Below are 16,451 nucleotides of genomic sequence, written 5' to 3'. Positions count from 1 at the left end.
CAAGATCAATCAGACGGCAGATTTCAAAGGACAATACTATACTTACAATTGTGGGTTGAGTAGTTGGAATATAGGTGCTGGTCTGCGGCACTGGGACCAGTTTTATAGGTTGGCTGCTTGTCACACCTGTTGCTATCTGCAAAGGCAGCACAAGTAACCTCAGTCCAAATCAGCACCCAGGGTTTTGCTTTTTTCATTTTATTTCTACAAGTTATCTTAGTTGTCCTGCTCGTTAGAAATTTCAAAATTAATGAATTCATAGGCTCTTTTGCACAAATAAAATCCAATTTATCAACATGACCAATGTACAAAGCAAGGCGTTACTGCACACTTCAGGCAGGGAAATATTTCTGAACTGGACGGAAGTCATTATTTTTCTAACAGAAAGACGTCTTCAGCGTGCAATTATTTTTAAAATGTTCAATTATCTGTTGGAAACGAGTCTGCTACTTTGTTTCCAACACAGCAGAGGATCCAATAGTTCCATATTAGGGATGTGTCATTTTAAGACAATGATTGGTTATATTGTTTTGTGTCTGTTCCCATCTGAAATAAAGGGGTCAATTCTCAAAGGAAGTTGTGTGTTTCCCAATCCCTAAATATTCAAAAGCTACATGGATATTGATAATACGTCCAAGTGCCCTGGCACCATCCGTGTAGTGAAGGGTAGAGGAAGGGAGCGGCACCTGAAAATTATCCAAGAGTAGCATTCATGCACCACATAGATAATTGTTATGCTTTATTTAGACCTGCTGAATAAATGGATGGTGGTGGCGATCAATGATCAAGACCTAATTTTAGTAGCCATGAATATAATTATTAATTTAGAGGCTATTGCTGAATATTTTCCCCCAAACAATTTTGTGTAGTTGTGTCAAACTCTTCTAGCATGTACTACTACTAAGTAATATATGTACATATCAGAAATGTGAAGGTCAATTCTTTAATCTAGACGCTCAATTACGCACCCCTTGCACGCAGAAACCTAGAATACCAGCACTTATATATAAGTGTTCGCTCGCTCACCCACAACAGTGCCAGAAGGGTGCCTAAGTGCTATTCTGGGAACAGCGCGCCTAGCCTGAGTGTCCTTTATAGAACAGTGCATAATGCTGCTTCCCGTGATTAAAATAAGGCGCCAGGACTTACGCCTGCTAAAACCAGAAGTAAATCCTGCCATGCAAATTGGGAATGTACCCCCCAGTTCTGTAACGCTGTGTGTAACTTTTGGGAACGCCCATGACCACGCTCCCTTTTGGGTTGCACATGAATTTAGGCATGGCTTTTTATAGAATCGCGCATAGGCAGTTGCACACACAACTCTAAATTAGGGCCAATTAGCACCAATAGCAGCCAATTATTACGTGTTAATAGCTCATTAACTAATTTAGTTGTGCGAACAACTCTGGATTGCGCCCAAGTTTGGGTGACTTTTATAAAATCCAGGGAAGAACAAGAGAATACTGTAAGTTACGCATATCCCTGTCACAGTTAGCCACCCGCAGTTATGCCAGGTCTTTGCCTGCTGTAACTGCAGGTGTGTAAGTGTTAAGACATGCTGATACCGGGTTCCGCTAGCATTCTATATCCAGGTGCTGGTACAGGATAGGCTCCTCTTGTGTGGCCCCGAGCCATCTAAATGAAGATGCTCAGCTATAGAACTACCCCATAGTTCGTGAAACCAAAAACCAGCACAGACCTATCATAAATCCATCCTTCAATGACCCAAAACAATGGTAGGCAATACCTTTCCCTACCCATCATCCTATTAAAACATGTTTGTTTAATAAAGCAGCAGCCACTCAAACATTCAGTGCTAGACAACAAAACATATGTTAATTGTCTTATGAGCCTAAAACAATTTTATTTACATTTACACAATCTGAATCACTAGCAAAATGAGGCTCAAGGCTCACAATGCTACTCTTCAAAGCATGTATATGATTTGACTGTTATTCACAGTGAAATCCTCTCCCCACAATGGCTCCCACCTATTTGCTTTTCTTTATGTTCATGTCTTCACTGTTTTAAAACAAGTCAATAGAAGTCTGAACATTGTTTAAAAGAAAAATATTTCCCCCATCTTCAGCGTATGGGCTGCATATGGTTCTGGCCAAGAAAAATTTTTTTTTTTATTTGATAAACAGATAGGGCTATTTTCTTGTAAAGACAGTAAATATAATCCTTAGAAACAGGATGCCAATAAGTTCAGCTGCATATTAATAAGCAACTCTAGGGGTGTGTTTAGGCTGAGGAAAGAAAACGCCTGTAGATTCCATTTCGAAATCTGTCCATGACAAAGCGTACTCACCGAGAAAGCAGGTTCTTTCTACCCACAGCAACTTTCAAAACCAAAGTACATGCACATATTCACTCTCAAAACTGGTGCCAAATTCACAAGTACAAAGTACCCAAGGTATGCAAAGATTATTATATTACATATAAAAGCATATAACAAAAATCATACAGTACAGTGAGTTGCCAAAAGAACTTAAATAATGCTGACAAAAATAAGGTCATTGTCAACTGTTAATCCATCATGATCGAAAAACACCAAGAGGGGCATAATAGAACGGGGGGCGTCCAAGGTTTCCTGAGGACGCCCCCGTATTATCGAAACAAGATAGGCGTCCATCTTTCGTTTCAATAATATGGTCAGGGACGCCCAAATCTCAACATTCAGGTCGACATTAGAGATGGTGGTCCCCGGTTTTCGGCGATAATGGAAACCGAGGACGCCCATCTCGGAAACGACCAAATCCAAGGCATTTTGTCGTGGAAGGAGCCAGAATTCGTAGTGCACTGGTCCCCCTCACATGCCAGGACACCAACCGGGCACCCTAGGGGGCACTGCAGTGGACTTCAGAAAAAGCTCCCAGGTGCATATCTCCCTTACCTTGTGTGCTGTGCCCCCCAACCCCCCCCCCCCAAACCCCACTCCCCACAACTGTACACCACTACCATAGCCCTTAGGAATGAAGGGGGGCAGCTAGATGTGGGTACAGTGGGTTTGTGGTGGGTTTTGGAGGGCTCACATTTACCACCACAAGTGTAACAGGTAGGGGGGGGATGGGCCTGGGTCCGCTTGCCTGAAAGTACACTGCAGTACCCCCTAAAACTGCTCCAGGGACCTGCATACTGCTGTCATGGAACTGGGTATGATATTTGAGATTGGCATAGAGGCTGGAAAAAATATTTTACATTTTTATTTGTTTAGGGTAAGAGGAGGTTGGTGACCACTGGGGGAGTAAGGGGAGGTCACCTGGTCAGTTCGGGCACCTTTTTGAGGCTAGGTCATAAGAAAAAATGGACCAAGTCAAGTCACCCAAGTGCTCGTTAGGGACGCCCTTCTTTTTACCATTATGGGTCGAGGACGCCCAGGTATTAGGCATGACCCAGTCCCGCCTTCGCTACACGTCAGACACGCCCCCATGAAGTTTGGTCGTCCCCACGACGGAAAGCAGTTGAGGATGCCCAAAATCGGCTTTCGATTATGCCGATTTGGGCAACCCTGGGAGACGGACGCCCATCTCCCAATTTGTGTCTAAATATGGGTGCCCTTCTCTTTCGAAAATAAGGCTGCAAATGTTAAATGCCCAACATGTTTCAGTGCGATACCTGCTACAAGGGCTTCCTTAAGTTTGGGTGCAATGACAGTATATCTAACAACAAAGTCGATGTCAAACATGTAGACAACCTCTAAAAAGCAGTCCTGCAAAACAGACATCATTGATGCACCCAATCTTTAGGAAGCCCCTGAAAAAGGTTATCACACTGAAACACATTAGGCATTTAACATGTGGCGGGATCGGACATCTAAATCTGATTTTGAACAGTTTGCCGAAAACATCCAAAAATCCAGTAGCAAACATGGCCATTTTTCAAACCAGAAAAACGTTAAAAACTTTTTGTTTCAAAAATGGCCATTTCCTAGATATTTTTATGCTCAGTGCATCTTTCTTTATGGATCATTTTCCGGAAAAAACATCCAAGGGAAAAACACAGAAAAACAAGCCACTGGGATGTATGGGGGGGGGGGGCAGCATTCTTAACAGACTAGCCACAAAGACATCCCAGCAAAGCAGTGGGGCACCCTAAGGGGCACTGCAGTGGACGTCACATAAAAGGCCCCAGGTACACATCTCACTGTTACCCTCTTATATTATATGGGAAGCCCTCTAAAACCCACCAAAAACCTACCGTGCCCAACAGTACACCACTACGAAAGCCCTTATGTCTGCAGGTGTCACCTATATGTAGGTACAATAGGTTTTTGGTGGGTTTTTTTTTTTTGGGGGGGGGGGGGGCTCATACTTTCCATCACAAGTATAAGAGTGGGATATGGGCCTGGGTCCCCTTCTCTACAATGCACCGACCACTGGGTTATACTCCAAGGACCAGTTTGCTGCTCTAATAGGACTGGCCATAACATCTGATGCTGTCATAGAGACTGGTTATGTACTGTTTCTTTCACATCTTTGGGGGGTGGGATGGGGTCAGTGACCACAGAGGTGGTAAGGGGAGGTCATGCCTTAATCCCTTCCAGTGGTCATCTGGTCATTTAGGGCAATTCCTTTTTTTTTTTTTTTAACTTAGTTGTGACTTAAACAGGTCTAGACCAAACAGTCAAACTTTTAGTCCCAGACATTTTTGCTTTGTTCCATTTTGGTTGAGTCCAAGCTTTGGGAATATCCAAATTCCCCCCCCCCCCCCCCAACACGCCTCCTTGTGATTTAAATGCCCTGCATAAGAAACCATGTTAAAATGGGTTTTCAAAATTGTGATCTGGACATTTTTAGCAAAAAATAAAATAAAATAAATAAATAAATCCCTCTGTCGCTTTTTGCACGTTCTTCTGTTTTAAAAATAAGCCCCTTGGTGATTTCTATCACAATGAACAAACAACAGACACTGATTGTATTTTTGTCTGCATTATTCTTTTGAAACTCACTGTATGATTTCATACGTAATTAATGTACTGATATGATTAAATTATTATCCTTGTAGTACCCTGATTGCTCTTTGTGTTCTACGTTTGTTTTTTGCAATTGGGCAATTTCTAGGTGGGGAGGGGTTGAGGTTAAGGCACAACATACCCATGATCTTTGTCCCAGTGCAATTTGAAAATTGCCTCCTAAACAGTGTGCAACCATGAGGTAGAATTTGAGATATTGCATCACCTCTGTGACACACACACACAGAGTCACCCACCCCAGCAGATAGCAACCCCAATTTGGATCTGCTCAGCAGTAATAAACGGCATCACATTTAGCTCAGTCAGCATTTCAAGTTAAACTGTTTGAAGCAGGGGCGTAGCCAGACAACAGATTTTGGGTGGGCCTGGGCAAGAATTGGGTGGGCACCAAGTGTTCTCCTCCCCCCCCTCCAAAAAAAATTCTCTCAGCTGGTGGGAAAACACTTCTTTCCACCTTGGCAGCAAGCATGCACTCAAAACTGAGCATGGGCAGGTGCCAGTGTTGTGGAGAGTAGCATGTTCGTTACCATCAAGGGGAAATCTTCAGCTGGCAGAGCTTGGGATTCCCACCACTTACCACTAAACATGTGCTACTGTTGGGTGGGCCTGAGCCATAAAGCCCACCTGTGGCTACGCCACTGGTTTGAAGAATGTGATGAGCAAACATCTGTTTGCGATGCAATGTGTGTTTCTCTTTAAAAAAATTGGAAGTTGCAGTAGTTCAGAGTTATGCTGATGTCGTTCGTATTCTTGAGGATTGTTTAAAAAAAAAAAAAAAAAAAGGAAATAAGATTTTCACAAAAGTTATACTCACTGTGACGCTCTCCTTGGTTTTATCCGTTGTGCTTTCTTTTTCTTTTGGGGTGTTCGCTGTTTCAGTGGGGGCTGCCTGCGTACCAGAGCTGGGCTGGGAAGATTTGTTTAAAGTCTCTGTGCTAAGTTCAGTATCTGTTTCTTGCTGTGTGGCTGTGGCTACAAACAAAATATACAACACGTCCATTAAGCTGCTGCTACTGCTCTGAATGAAGTTTACATTCTGCTGCAATACAGTGTTTTATGCTTATTTCAGCCACGAGAAGCTATAAGGGCAATTTTATAACTGGGAACTTGCATTTACACACCACTTGCATGTGTAAATGTAAAGAATAAAAGATAAAAGTGTAAAGGGTAATAGATTTGATATACCACCTTTCTGTGGTACAACCAAAGCAGTTTTCATTATATGCAGGTACTTTCTCTGTCCCTAATGGGCTACTACTACTACTACTTGACATTTCTAAAGCGCTACTAGGGTTACGCAGCGCTGTACAATTTAACATAGAAGGACAGTCCCTGCTCAAAGGAGCTTACAATCTAAAGAACAAATGTACAGTCAGTCAAATAGGGGCAGTCTAGATTTCCTGAAAGGTATAAAGGTTAGGTGCCGAAAGCAACATTGAAGAGGTGGACTTTGAGCAAGGATTTGAAGATGGGTAGGGAGGGGGCTTGGCGTAAGGGCTCAGGAAGTTTATTCCAAGCATAGGGTGAGGCGAGGCAGAATGAGCGGAGCCTGGAGTTGGCGGTGGTGGAGAAGGGTACTGAGAGGAGAGATTTGTCCTGTGAGCGGAGGTTTCGGGCGGGAACGTAAGGGGAAATGAGGGTAGAGAGGTAATGAGGGGCTGCAGACTGAGTGCATTTGTAGGGAAGAAGGAGAAGCTTGAACTGTATGCGGTATCTGATCGGAAGCCAGTGAAGTGACCTGAGGAGAGGGGTGATATGAGTATATCGGTTCTGGCGGAATATGAGACGTGCAGCAGAGTTCTCAACAGATTGAAGGGGGGATAGATGGCTAAGTGGGAGGCCAGTAAGGAGTAGGTTGCAGTAGTCAAGGCGAGAGGTAATGAGAGCGTGGACTCACAATTTAAGATTTTGTACCTGCAGCAATGGAGAGTTAAGTGCCTTGCCCAGCATCACAAGGAACTGAACCCAGGTTTCTCAGCCCTCTGCACTATCCATTGGGCAGAAAACTGGCACTCTCATGGGTACACTTACACACTGAGTGCTATTCTGTAAGGGCATCAAAGTGCCACAGTGTGGAAATAGCAAGAAGGTCATTCCTGTGGTCAGAACTGCCACTTAGTCACACACAACTTAGAGAGTACAATAAGTTACACACCTCTGCCACATTTAGGCATCTGCAGTTATACCAGGTCTACATCACCCAAATGTCAAACACCCCTAACCCAGGCTAGGATTCAAGAACAGAATCTGAGTTCCCAGATGCCATTACAGTACAGGCTTAAATTGTGGAAGATCCACCTACTTATAGAACTGTCCCTACACATCTGGTTTAGGTCTGCTGAACTGCAGCTGTAGAAGGGCGATTGCTTTACATAAACAGTGGCACTGAGCGTACACATTAACACACCAGCACTTTTATCAAATAGGAAGGAAGCCCTGCATATACTGTATTGGCATAGTCTAAGTGTGAAAGAATAGTGACTTAAAGAAAAGCCTTTTGTGAGGAAGAGTCAAGAACATTGTGAATGGCTTGAAACTGGCACAGAGCCCAAAAACAGTGTTGCATCACCGCACTGATCAGAGAACTAAAGGAAAGATCACTGTCAAAGAGAACACCTAGATACTTAAAAAAAATCAATGAGAGGGATGGGAGTCCCTGACAGAGAGTCAGAGTGTTGTGGCCAATAATCCAACAAGCAATAGATTTTGATGGGTTTATAGGACAAAACAGTGGATTTTCAGCCTGTAAACTGTGTTGATTAATTCATTAAGTGTATTTCTCTAGTTTGACTAGCAGGTGATACATGTATATGTATAAAGCTGTTACAGAGAACTGACTATTCCTTCTTTAGTTAACATAGGTAACAGGTAACCTGCAGTGATGTGGCCAGCTATTTTTAAAAACTTGTTCTGGGCTCTGTTACAAAATAAGAGTGGAGGAGTGGCCTAGTGGTTAGGGTGGTGGACTTTGGTCCTGGGGAACTGAGTTCGATTCCCACTTCAGGCACAGGCAGCTCCTTGTGATTCTGGGCAAGTCACTTAACCCTCCATTGCCCCATGTAAGCCGCATTGAGCCTGCCATGAGTGTGAAAGCACGGGGTACAAATGTAACAAAAATAAAACAGATACTATTGGAGATTCTACATGGAATGTTGCTACTCCACTAGCAACATTCCATGTAGAAGGCTGCGCAGGCTTCTGTTTCTGTGAGTCTGACGTCCTGCACGTACGTGCAGGATGTCAGACTCGCAGAAGCCTGTGTGGCCACATTGGTGATCTGCAAGGGCCGACTGCTAAATGGAATGTTGGAATAGCAACATTCCATGTAGAATCTCAAATAGTAGCAACAGTGGAGGAGTGGCCTAGTGGTTAGGGTGGTGGACTTTGGTCCTGAGGAACTGAGTTTGATTCCCACTTCAGGCACAGGCAGCTCCTTGTGACTCTGGGCAAGTCACTTAACCCTCCATTGCCCCATGTAAGCCGCATTGAGCCTGCCATGAGTGGGAAAGCGCAGGGTACAAATGTAACAAAAAAAAAAGGAAACACACATATCATTTTAAAATCACACTGACCATGCTCAGAACACAGCGTCTTTAGAGCTGTGCATAGCACATGCAAACACATACTAGTAGTTCCTCTTAAAAGTGCTACTCGTACGTGTATGCCAATTTAGATGTATAAACCTGCTAAAACGGCCTCCTTATTAAGAGGCATAAGCTTTCAAGGAGAAGAATGCGCCCGTTATTTAAGCTTCCTCAGCCTCCCCCTTTTGAGATGGAGCTTTTCCATCCTTCACTTACCTGACTGTGTGCAGGATTTCATGTGCTCAGGCCAGTGTGCTTGCTGACAGGGGTAATCACAGTAACTTGTGTTCCAGCAGCAATAGAATATCGCTTCTTTCTTGCAGTTGGCACACCACTGTTTCTTCTTGGTTTCATCCACAGCTTGCTGCTTCTCCATTTCCATCTGCTTCTTAACTTCTGCTATCAAGCGATCCCGCTCCTGCTCCAGACTCTGCCGCATCTCGGCCATCGTCAACTCTAATGAAGCACCACAGACCCAACGTTAACACAGAAAAAGATGCAGGCTACTCCTTTCCCAGAAACATTACTCCAAACACAGCACTATCACTACTACTACTACTACTATTTAACATTTCTAGAGCGCTACAAAGTGTACGCAGCGCTGTACAAACACAGAAGAAAGACAGTCCCTGCTCAAAGAGCTTACAATCTAATAGACAAAAAGTAAAGCATTTAAATTTAAAATATTTAAGCAGTCAAGCACAAGAGAACAGTCACAGAAGGACACCCAACATCACAAAATGAAGATGCACGACTAATAGAACTTTACTGTGATTCTGGGGGTAAATTTTATAACAGGGTGCCTAGGTGAAAAGTCCAAAAACGTGCCTATTTTAGCACATGCATTTATCACAACACAGCCCCTGCTCTGCTCAACTCCATCCCTGGCAACACTTACATGTAGGTTGAATAAAAGCAAGCACAATTTTTCCGTGCACCTAATTTTTACACACATATACAGCAGAGTAATTCTATAAAAGGCCTTTACCACGTGTGAACCATGCTTTACATGCGGAAACCCCTTTAATTTGAATGCTTTACTTCTATCGACAGCTAAAAAAGTAAGTAATTTCAATAGCTAAATGGTTCCATTTATATGTCCAATGCTCTTGCACATACATCCATCTACTCCAAGGCAGGTAACAAATATGTGCATTGATCCTATCAGGATAAATTTATAAAGTACATAAGTAATGCCACACTGGGAAAAGACCAAGGGTCCATCGAGCCCAGCATCCTATCCACAACAGCGGCCAATCCAGGCCAAGGGCACCTGACAAGCTTCCCAAACATACAAACATTCTATACATGTTATTCCTGGAATTGTGGATTTTTCCCAAGTCCATTTAGTAGCGGTTTATGGACTTGTCCTTTAGGAAACCGTCTAACCCCTTTTTAAACTCTGCCAAGCTAACCGCCTTCACTACGTTCTCTGGCAACGAATTCCAGAGTTTAATTATGCGTTGGGTGAAGAAAAAATTTCTCTGATTTGTTTTAAATTTACTACACTGTAGTTTCATCGCATGCCCCCTATTCCTAGTCTTTTTGGAAAGCGTGAACAGATGCTTCACATCCACCTGTTCCACTCCACTCATTATTTTATATACCTCTATCATGTCTCCCCTCAGCCGTCTCTTCTCCAAGCTGAAAAGCCCTAGCCTCCCTTAGGGGTGCTAGCTTGAGAGGGCAAGTAGTTATCTACTTAAGTAGTACTTTATGTGCCTACATGTCCTTATAAATTATTTGCATAAGTGGCAGAAATCACACTAAGATTGCAGAGGTGGACATTTACACCCGCTCATGTGCAGGTGTACATATACATGCCTAGATTAATTTACATACATGCATATATTATAGTGTATTTTATAACCTAGGCACACAGCTGCAAACCGCTTCCACTCTGCCCAAACTCCACCCCCATACACACCTACAGCCAACGTAAAAACCGTCATGTCAACGGCACCTATTTTTATGCTGATCCACATGTCATCACAAGTCATTCGCGCATGCATGTGGTGACATACACGTGAAAATGACTATCGAAATATCCCTACGCGCACTAGGGATGAGCAGTCAGAAAATTTTTATTTGCGCTCATTTCCAGTGAATGTTCGTTTCATTCGTTTGGCCATTTTCTCATCACAAAGTCATCAAGTGGGCACTCTTTTTGAAAAAGTGCACACTGTGCATGCATGTGAAGTGAGTGCCTTCCTTGCAAACAGCACGCATCGTCCCAAATGAATGCACACTTTTCTCACCAAATCGTAACACGCACATTTTTGTGATTTTTTTCTATTCATTTCTATTTGAGAACAACATGGGTAAGTCATCGACATTTCCCAGATTGTTGCAAACGAATGCCCATCCCTAATGTGCATACATAACTCCGCCCCTAAGGCCTCAGAGAATGCCTAGGTGTGTACTGAATAAAAGTGGACAGTATGTTTCTTTATGCCTTCTTTGCATACAAGTACATTCCCACACAATGTTATCAGAGCCATTTTCTGTATGTAAAAACTTTTACCATGAAAAATGCCTAATAAAATTATCCGCTCTACGATTAGGTTTTAGGAGCTGTACTCTCTTCTTCAGATTAAACTGGAATGAATAAAGGCTGACGCTGCTTGAATAACCAAGACTGTGCATAATTCTCATACCAAGGTTATGCTTCATTTCAGACAGTTCTTGCTGATGTAGCCACTGAAGCTTTTCTATTTCAATTCTCAAACGTCGAATCTGGGGAGGAAGAGGAAAAGTGGAGATAAAATATGAAGGCTACTTTATGAATTTTAGAAACACTAAATTCTGATTTACTACCATCTTATCCCATAGCCCTACTAAATCACCACCACATAGGGTGTAATTCTATACGGCAGGCATCAATATTTATGTACTGGCATACACACACGTGTGTGTGCATGTACATGTGTAAATGCCAAAAATCTGCCGGCTATTCTATAAATATGCACATATCTTACACAGCATGTATTGGAATACAGTTAGACTCAACACATACGTTGATCCCCCAAAAGCAACCTTCAAGAGCTGTTTCTATCATTTGCGTTAACTACACTGTCTCTCTTCTCACAGTGAGAAAGAAAGTCTTGTCACAGTGGTTCATGCCATGATAACATCAAGACTAGATTACTGGATTTTTCACCACCAATTGAAACACTAACCTGTCACAAAATGCACCATCAAATAAGATTTTATTAGGTGATTTTAATCTTCACTACAACAGGATTAATGATGACACAAATGTCGCAGGACTTTGACTATGTACTATCCTGCTTAGGCTGGAGGCAGGTTACAATTGCCCCTACCCATAGTGCTGGTTATACTTTATATCTATATCTTTTGGTAAAGGACTTTTGTTCTAATTCACGGGTGAAGGTCTGAAATGATAAAAGTACCCTGGTCAAACTATTAACTAATTTCAGTTCAGTTGTTAGTAAAATCGGTTCAGTCACATGCCACTACCACAAACTATTGAAACTCAGGGTGCAGTTGACCCAGTTCAGCTAAAAAGCAATGGTGCCCTTTACTCACTCTGCTGCTCCCCAGTATCTCTCCACACTCGTCCTTCCCTACACCCCTTCCCGTGTACTCCGCTCCATGGATAAATCCTTCTGATCTGTTCCCTTCTCCACTACTGCCAACTCCAGACTTCGCGCCTTCTGTCTCACTGCACCCAACACCTGGAATAAACTTCCTGAGCCCCTACGTCTTGGCCCATCCTTGGCCACCTTTAAATCTAGACTGAAAGCCCACCTCTTTAACATTGCTTTTGACTCGTAACCACTTGTAACCACTCGCCTCCACCTACTCTCCTCCTTCCTGTACACATTAATTGATTTGATTACTTTATTTTTTGTCTATTAGATTGTAAGCATTTTGAGCAGGGACTGTCTTTCTTCTGTTTGTGCAGTGCTGCGTACGCCTCGTAGCACTATAGAAATGCTAAATAGCAGTAGTACTAAAAGGTCTGGATCCATGCTCAGCTGATATTTTTGAACGCTGTCATGACTCACTGACCAATAAGCTCAACAAGTTTTGCACCTATTAAAATTCTGACAAAAAGGAGATCTAATTCTGTCCCCCAGTTTTCAGATGAAATTAGGCTAGCAAAACATGAAATGAGAAGAAAGGAATGTGTTTGGAGAGAAGATAATCTTGCAAACTGGACTCGGAACGATCATCTGTGCCTGACTACAAAACGTTAACAATTACTACTACGAAAGAATTACGATAAGGTTATTTCTAATTCTTCTATTCCTAAAGTACTTTTTTCAACTATACATAAATTAACTTCTATGTCAGCAGATCATCTGATATCATCACTTCACTGCCAAGACTATGCAAAAGCATGTTGTGATAAAAGTTTCGAATGCAGTGGACTCTTTTGAAAATACTCCTTTTCCAAAGCAGGAGAGTTTTGATGGCACTCAACCCTGGGAGGAACTTTCTTTGGTGACACCAAAACAAATCTCCGATACAATGAGCATTTTGAATCCTAGTCCCTGCCTTTTAGACATACAATACCCCTGATGAGATTAAAAAACATTAAAATCTGAAGTAGTCTATATGATTGCTCTTTTAGTAAATACATTTTTAACTGAGAACTCAGTACAAAATCAATCCAGTCTTTGTTGAAAAATGATAGTTTAGACCCTAATGTCCCCAGTAATATTGTCCAATAGCTTGAAAAAAAAAGTTGTTTTAAATCAATTACAGGATTTTCTGGATGCAAATGATTTGTAGATACCTTACAATTTGGTTTTAGACCAAAACATTCAACTGAAACTCTTTTTGTATCAGTCATAGATTTAATCAGAGCTGGTTTTGATAGAGGTACTATCATGGAATGCCTAGCCACCCGCCTGAGCTGTGCTGGGGACGAACCCTCTAAGTGGTCCACTCGCACCCCTCCACCCCACTGACTGGGTCCCAACTGCCTCTGGGTGAGTCTCCCGCTCTCAAGTTATCCATAGTGATTTCTAAGTTTCTGGGGCCACACTCCCAGCAGTCCCACAGTTCCTAGAAAGCACTCACAAACCCAACACTCAAACCACCAGAATTCTTAGTCAGTCCAGACAAGCAGAGGCAATAAACTAAAAAAGGTTTATTGTCATAAAAATTTTGAACTGTGACTCATAAAAACAGATGGAACAAAAACAGCACACAATAACAGGTAACTGAATATGGATCTATATTAAAACTATCTAAACATTTAGTCACTACCTGGATAGTCACTACCTGGATAGTGCCTGGGGAGTACAGGAAATATAGCTGTTCACAGGTTACAGAATATAACTGCTCACAGGGTCTCAGTGAAGAGATCTTTCTCCCTCTCCTCTTCCTGGCTGAGACTGGGGAAAAAGCCAGTATATCCTGGCTGAATTTGAGCTCCTGGGCCAATCAGAGCCAGAACAACATTTTTTTAAGTAGCTGGCCACATCACTGCAGGTTATTTCCTCTCGGAGTTTATAAACTAAAGAAGGAACAGTCATTTTTTCCTGTGAGAGCTTTAAACATTAACATTTATCACTTGCTGGCCAAACTAGAGAAATACACTTCATGAAATATAATTCTCATGCTGGAAAATTTGCCATTTCACCATATCTCATAATGACTCTTGATATCTCTGCCACACTGGAAATTGTACACACTACACGGATCGACTTGAAGCCATAGGAATATAGGGAAAATTATTCAATGGTTTAGTTAATTTCTGTCAAATAGATCTTCTCTTGTGCAGCAACATTACAAATGTTCAGATTGGATAGAGTTATCTTCAGGCGTACCACAGCCCCTATCAACCATCCTATTCAAATCTGCTCTTATGACTTGGCTCTTCTACCAAGCACATGACCCTATCTAGATTAGGTCTTTCCACAATTTCCTCACAGCCTCTCTAACTCTCCTCCTCAACCTCTTAGCTGTCTTTACATCTTTTCTTCTTCTCTTGGCTTGAGTGGTTCTTTCCTATTTTAATTGTAATTCCTTTCCCTCTCTGATTTGCTGTAAATTTTTATCATTGTAAACTGCTATGATCCGCCAGTTAGTAATGGCATTAAATTCCATTAAATAACTAAAGATTGCAGTGTTCAGACGTTCAGTTGTGGCTGTATGCAGATGAATTACAGTTCTTTTTACTGATCAATGAGTCGATAAAAAAATGTGCTTTCAAGCAGTTAGGTCTTGGCTGAGTGCTGCTAAACACTTTAAACTGAACTTTTCCAAATCACAAATTCTGTTTTTGTGTGGTAAGGTTTCTCCTCACTAGTCATTAAACTAAAGCTAATTAGAAGATTGAAATGTTTTATCATCTCAGGTGAATTTTAGAACTGTTGTACAGTATTTGATAACGCCACTCCTAGATTACTGCAATTCACTATACCTAGGTTTATCAGCGAGAAAGATTAGATCTTTGCAAATTGTATAAAACACTGCTGCTCGTTTACTTACAAATACTTCCCAATTTGCTCATATAACTCTGGATCTCAAAAATGTACACTGGTAATCCATTCAATGGGGAATCAAATTTAAAATGTTGACATTGATGTTTACAGCACTGAACAATGAAGCACCATTCACTATTGCTAGCTCCTTCAGAATGTAACGACCTGTTCGCACTTTGTGTTCTGGGGACAAACACTTGCTTGATGTTCCTTCCTTCTGTCACATCAGATTAACTGAGTATCGTTCATCAATATTTATGCTGAAGGAGCCAGACTGTGGAACAACTTGCCACCTGAACTACAAAATATATCCTCATTTCTTCAAGCACCCTTTTTCAACCAACCCTTTATAGATGCTTAGCTGTACATTTATCTGCCTCTAAAATGTGGCTACAACCACTGTTTTTATAAGCTGATGAGGTCCATGTGTATGTCTGCTTATTTTTCTATGTTTATTTGAATATTTATGTATATAGGTGACTATGAAAGGTTTGTACCAGCTCCAATTGAGTCAGAATACTGCAGCAGGTCTGCTAGAAGATTGTAGGTGACATCACATAATTTTTGCAAAAACTCCATTAGCTACCAGTACAATATAGGGATAAATTTAAAACTGATCTTCAAGGCCCTTTAAAGTAAATGGCCCAGAGTACTTGAACAAATTTCCCTCTACACACCTCCAAGGTCACCAAGGTCCTTCCAAAGAGTATCCCTAACCACCATCTCTCTAAAGGGCACCACACGATGTGATACCTGCCAACAAGCCTTCTCCGGAGTAGCCTCCACACTCTGCAATGGACTCGCTAAAAAGGCTTTACTCAATGCAAGACTCTCTCTACTTTAGGAAGCAGGCTCTTCACTTAGGCCTTTAATGGAAGAAGTAACTCACTTGCTAGTCACAGACACAGAAGGAGTAAAACCGGCTGCACATACTGTAGCAGGACATGCTTATCCACTCCTACCCGAGATAAGATAATATTCAAGCACCTATCTGACTTCATATGCAAGTTTCCTTAAATTTATCCCCTTAATTTCTAACTCCTGTTATGCACTCTTATCTATATGTTCCATCTCTGCTTACACCCTATGCTGTCTATTAAAGAATTTTATTGTGTTGACACTGTAATGTAGTATACTATACCATACGTTGTATTATTCGAATATTTTTACTGCTATAATTGTCTATTGCTTATGTTTGACTTATTCTTGCTGTACACCGTCTTGAGTAAATGTCTTCAAAAAGGGCAGTAAATAAATCCTAATATAAATAAATAACAGGTGGGCATATATATGGGTGGAGCCTGGGTGGACTATGAGTGAGACTCAGATTTATGCTCTCTGGCTAACATGTTTGTGCCTAACTGTATACTCACATATTTACCCAGTTATGCTAATATTGTATAAAGGAAGGGTAGTGACTAGACTCCTATT

At 41.7% G+C, this 16,451-nt stretch overlaps 1 protein-coding gene across 1 annotated transcript in view; it reads right to left on the bottom strand.

Annotated features, from left to right (window-relative positions):
* The window catches only part of LOC115475673 (protein kinase C-binding protein 1-like), a 147,291-nt gene that overhangs the window by 9,056 nt on the left and 121,784 nt on the right, over positions 1-16,451 (bottom strand). Inside the window, exons 19-22 of the mRNA XM_030211593.1 lie at positions 11,217-11,295; positions 8,776-9,015; positions 5,790-5,947; positions 47-136 (exon numbers count right to left, since the gene is read on the bottom strand). Coding sequence (XP_030067453.1) covers positions 47-136; positions 5,790-5,947; positions 8,776-9,015; positions 11,217-11,295 — 567 coding nt within the window. The remainder of the gene's footprint in view (positions 1-46; positions 137-5,789; positions 5,948-8,775; positions 9,016-11,216; positions 11,296-16,451) is intronic.

This window comes from Microcaecilia unicolor, chromosome 8 (genome assembly GCF_901765095.1).
Source record: "Microcaecilia unicolor chromosome 8, aMicUni1.1, whole genome shotgun sequence".
Taxonomy (NCBI): domain Eukaryota; kingdom Metazoa; phylum Chordata; class Amphibia; order Gymnophiona; family Siphonopidae; genus Microcaecilia; species Microcaecilia unicolor.
The sequence above is the reverse complement of the archived record's forward strand: the minus strand, read 5'-3'. Positions and strand labels throughout refer to the sequence as shown.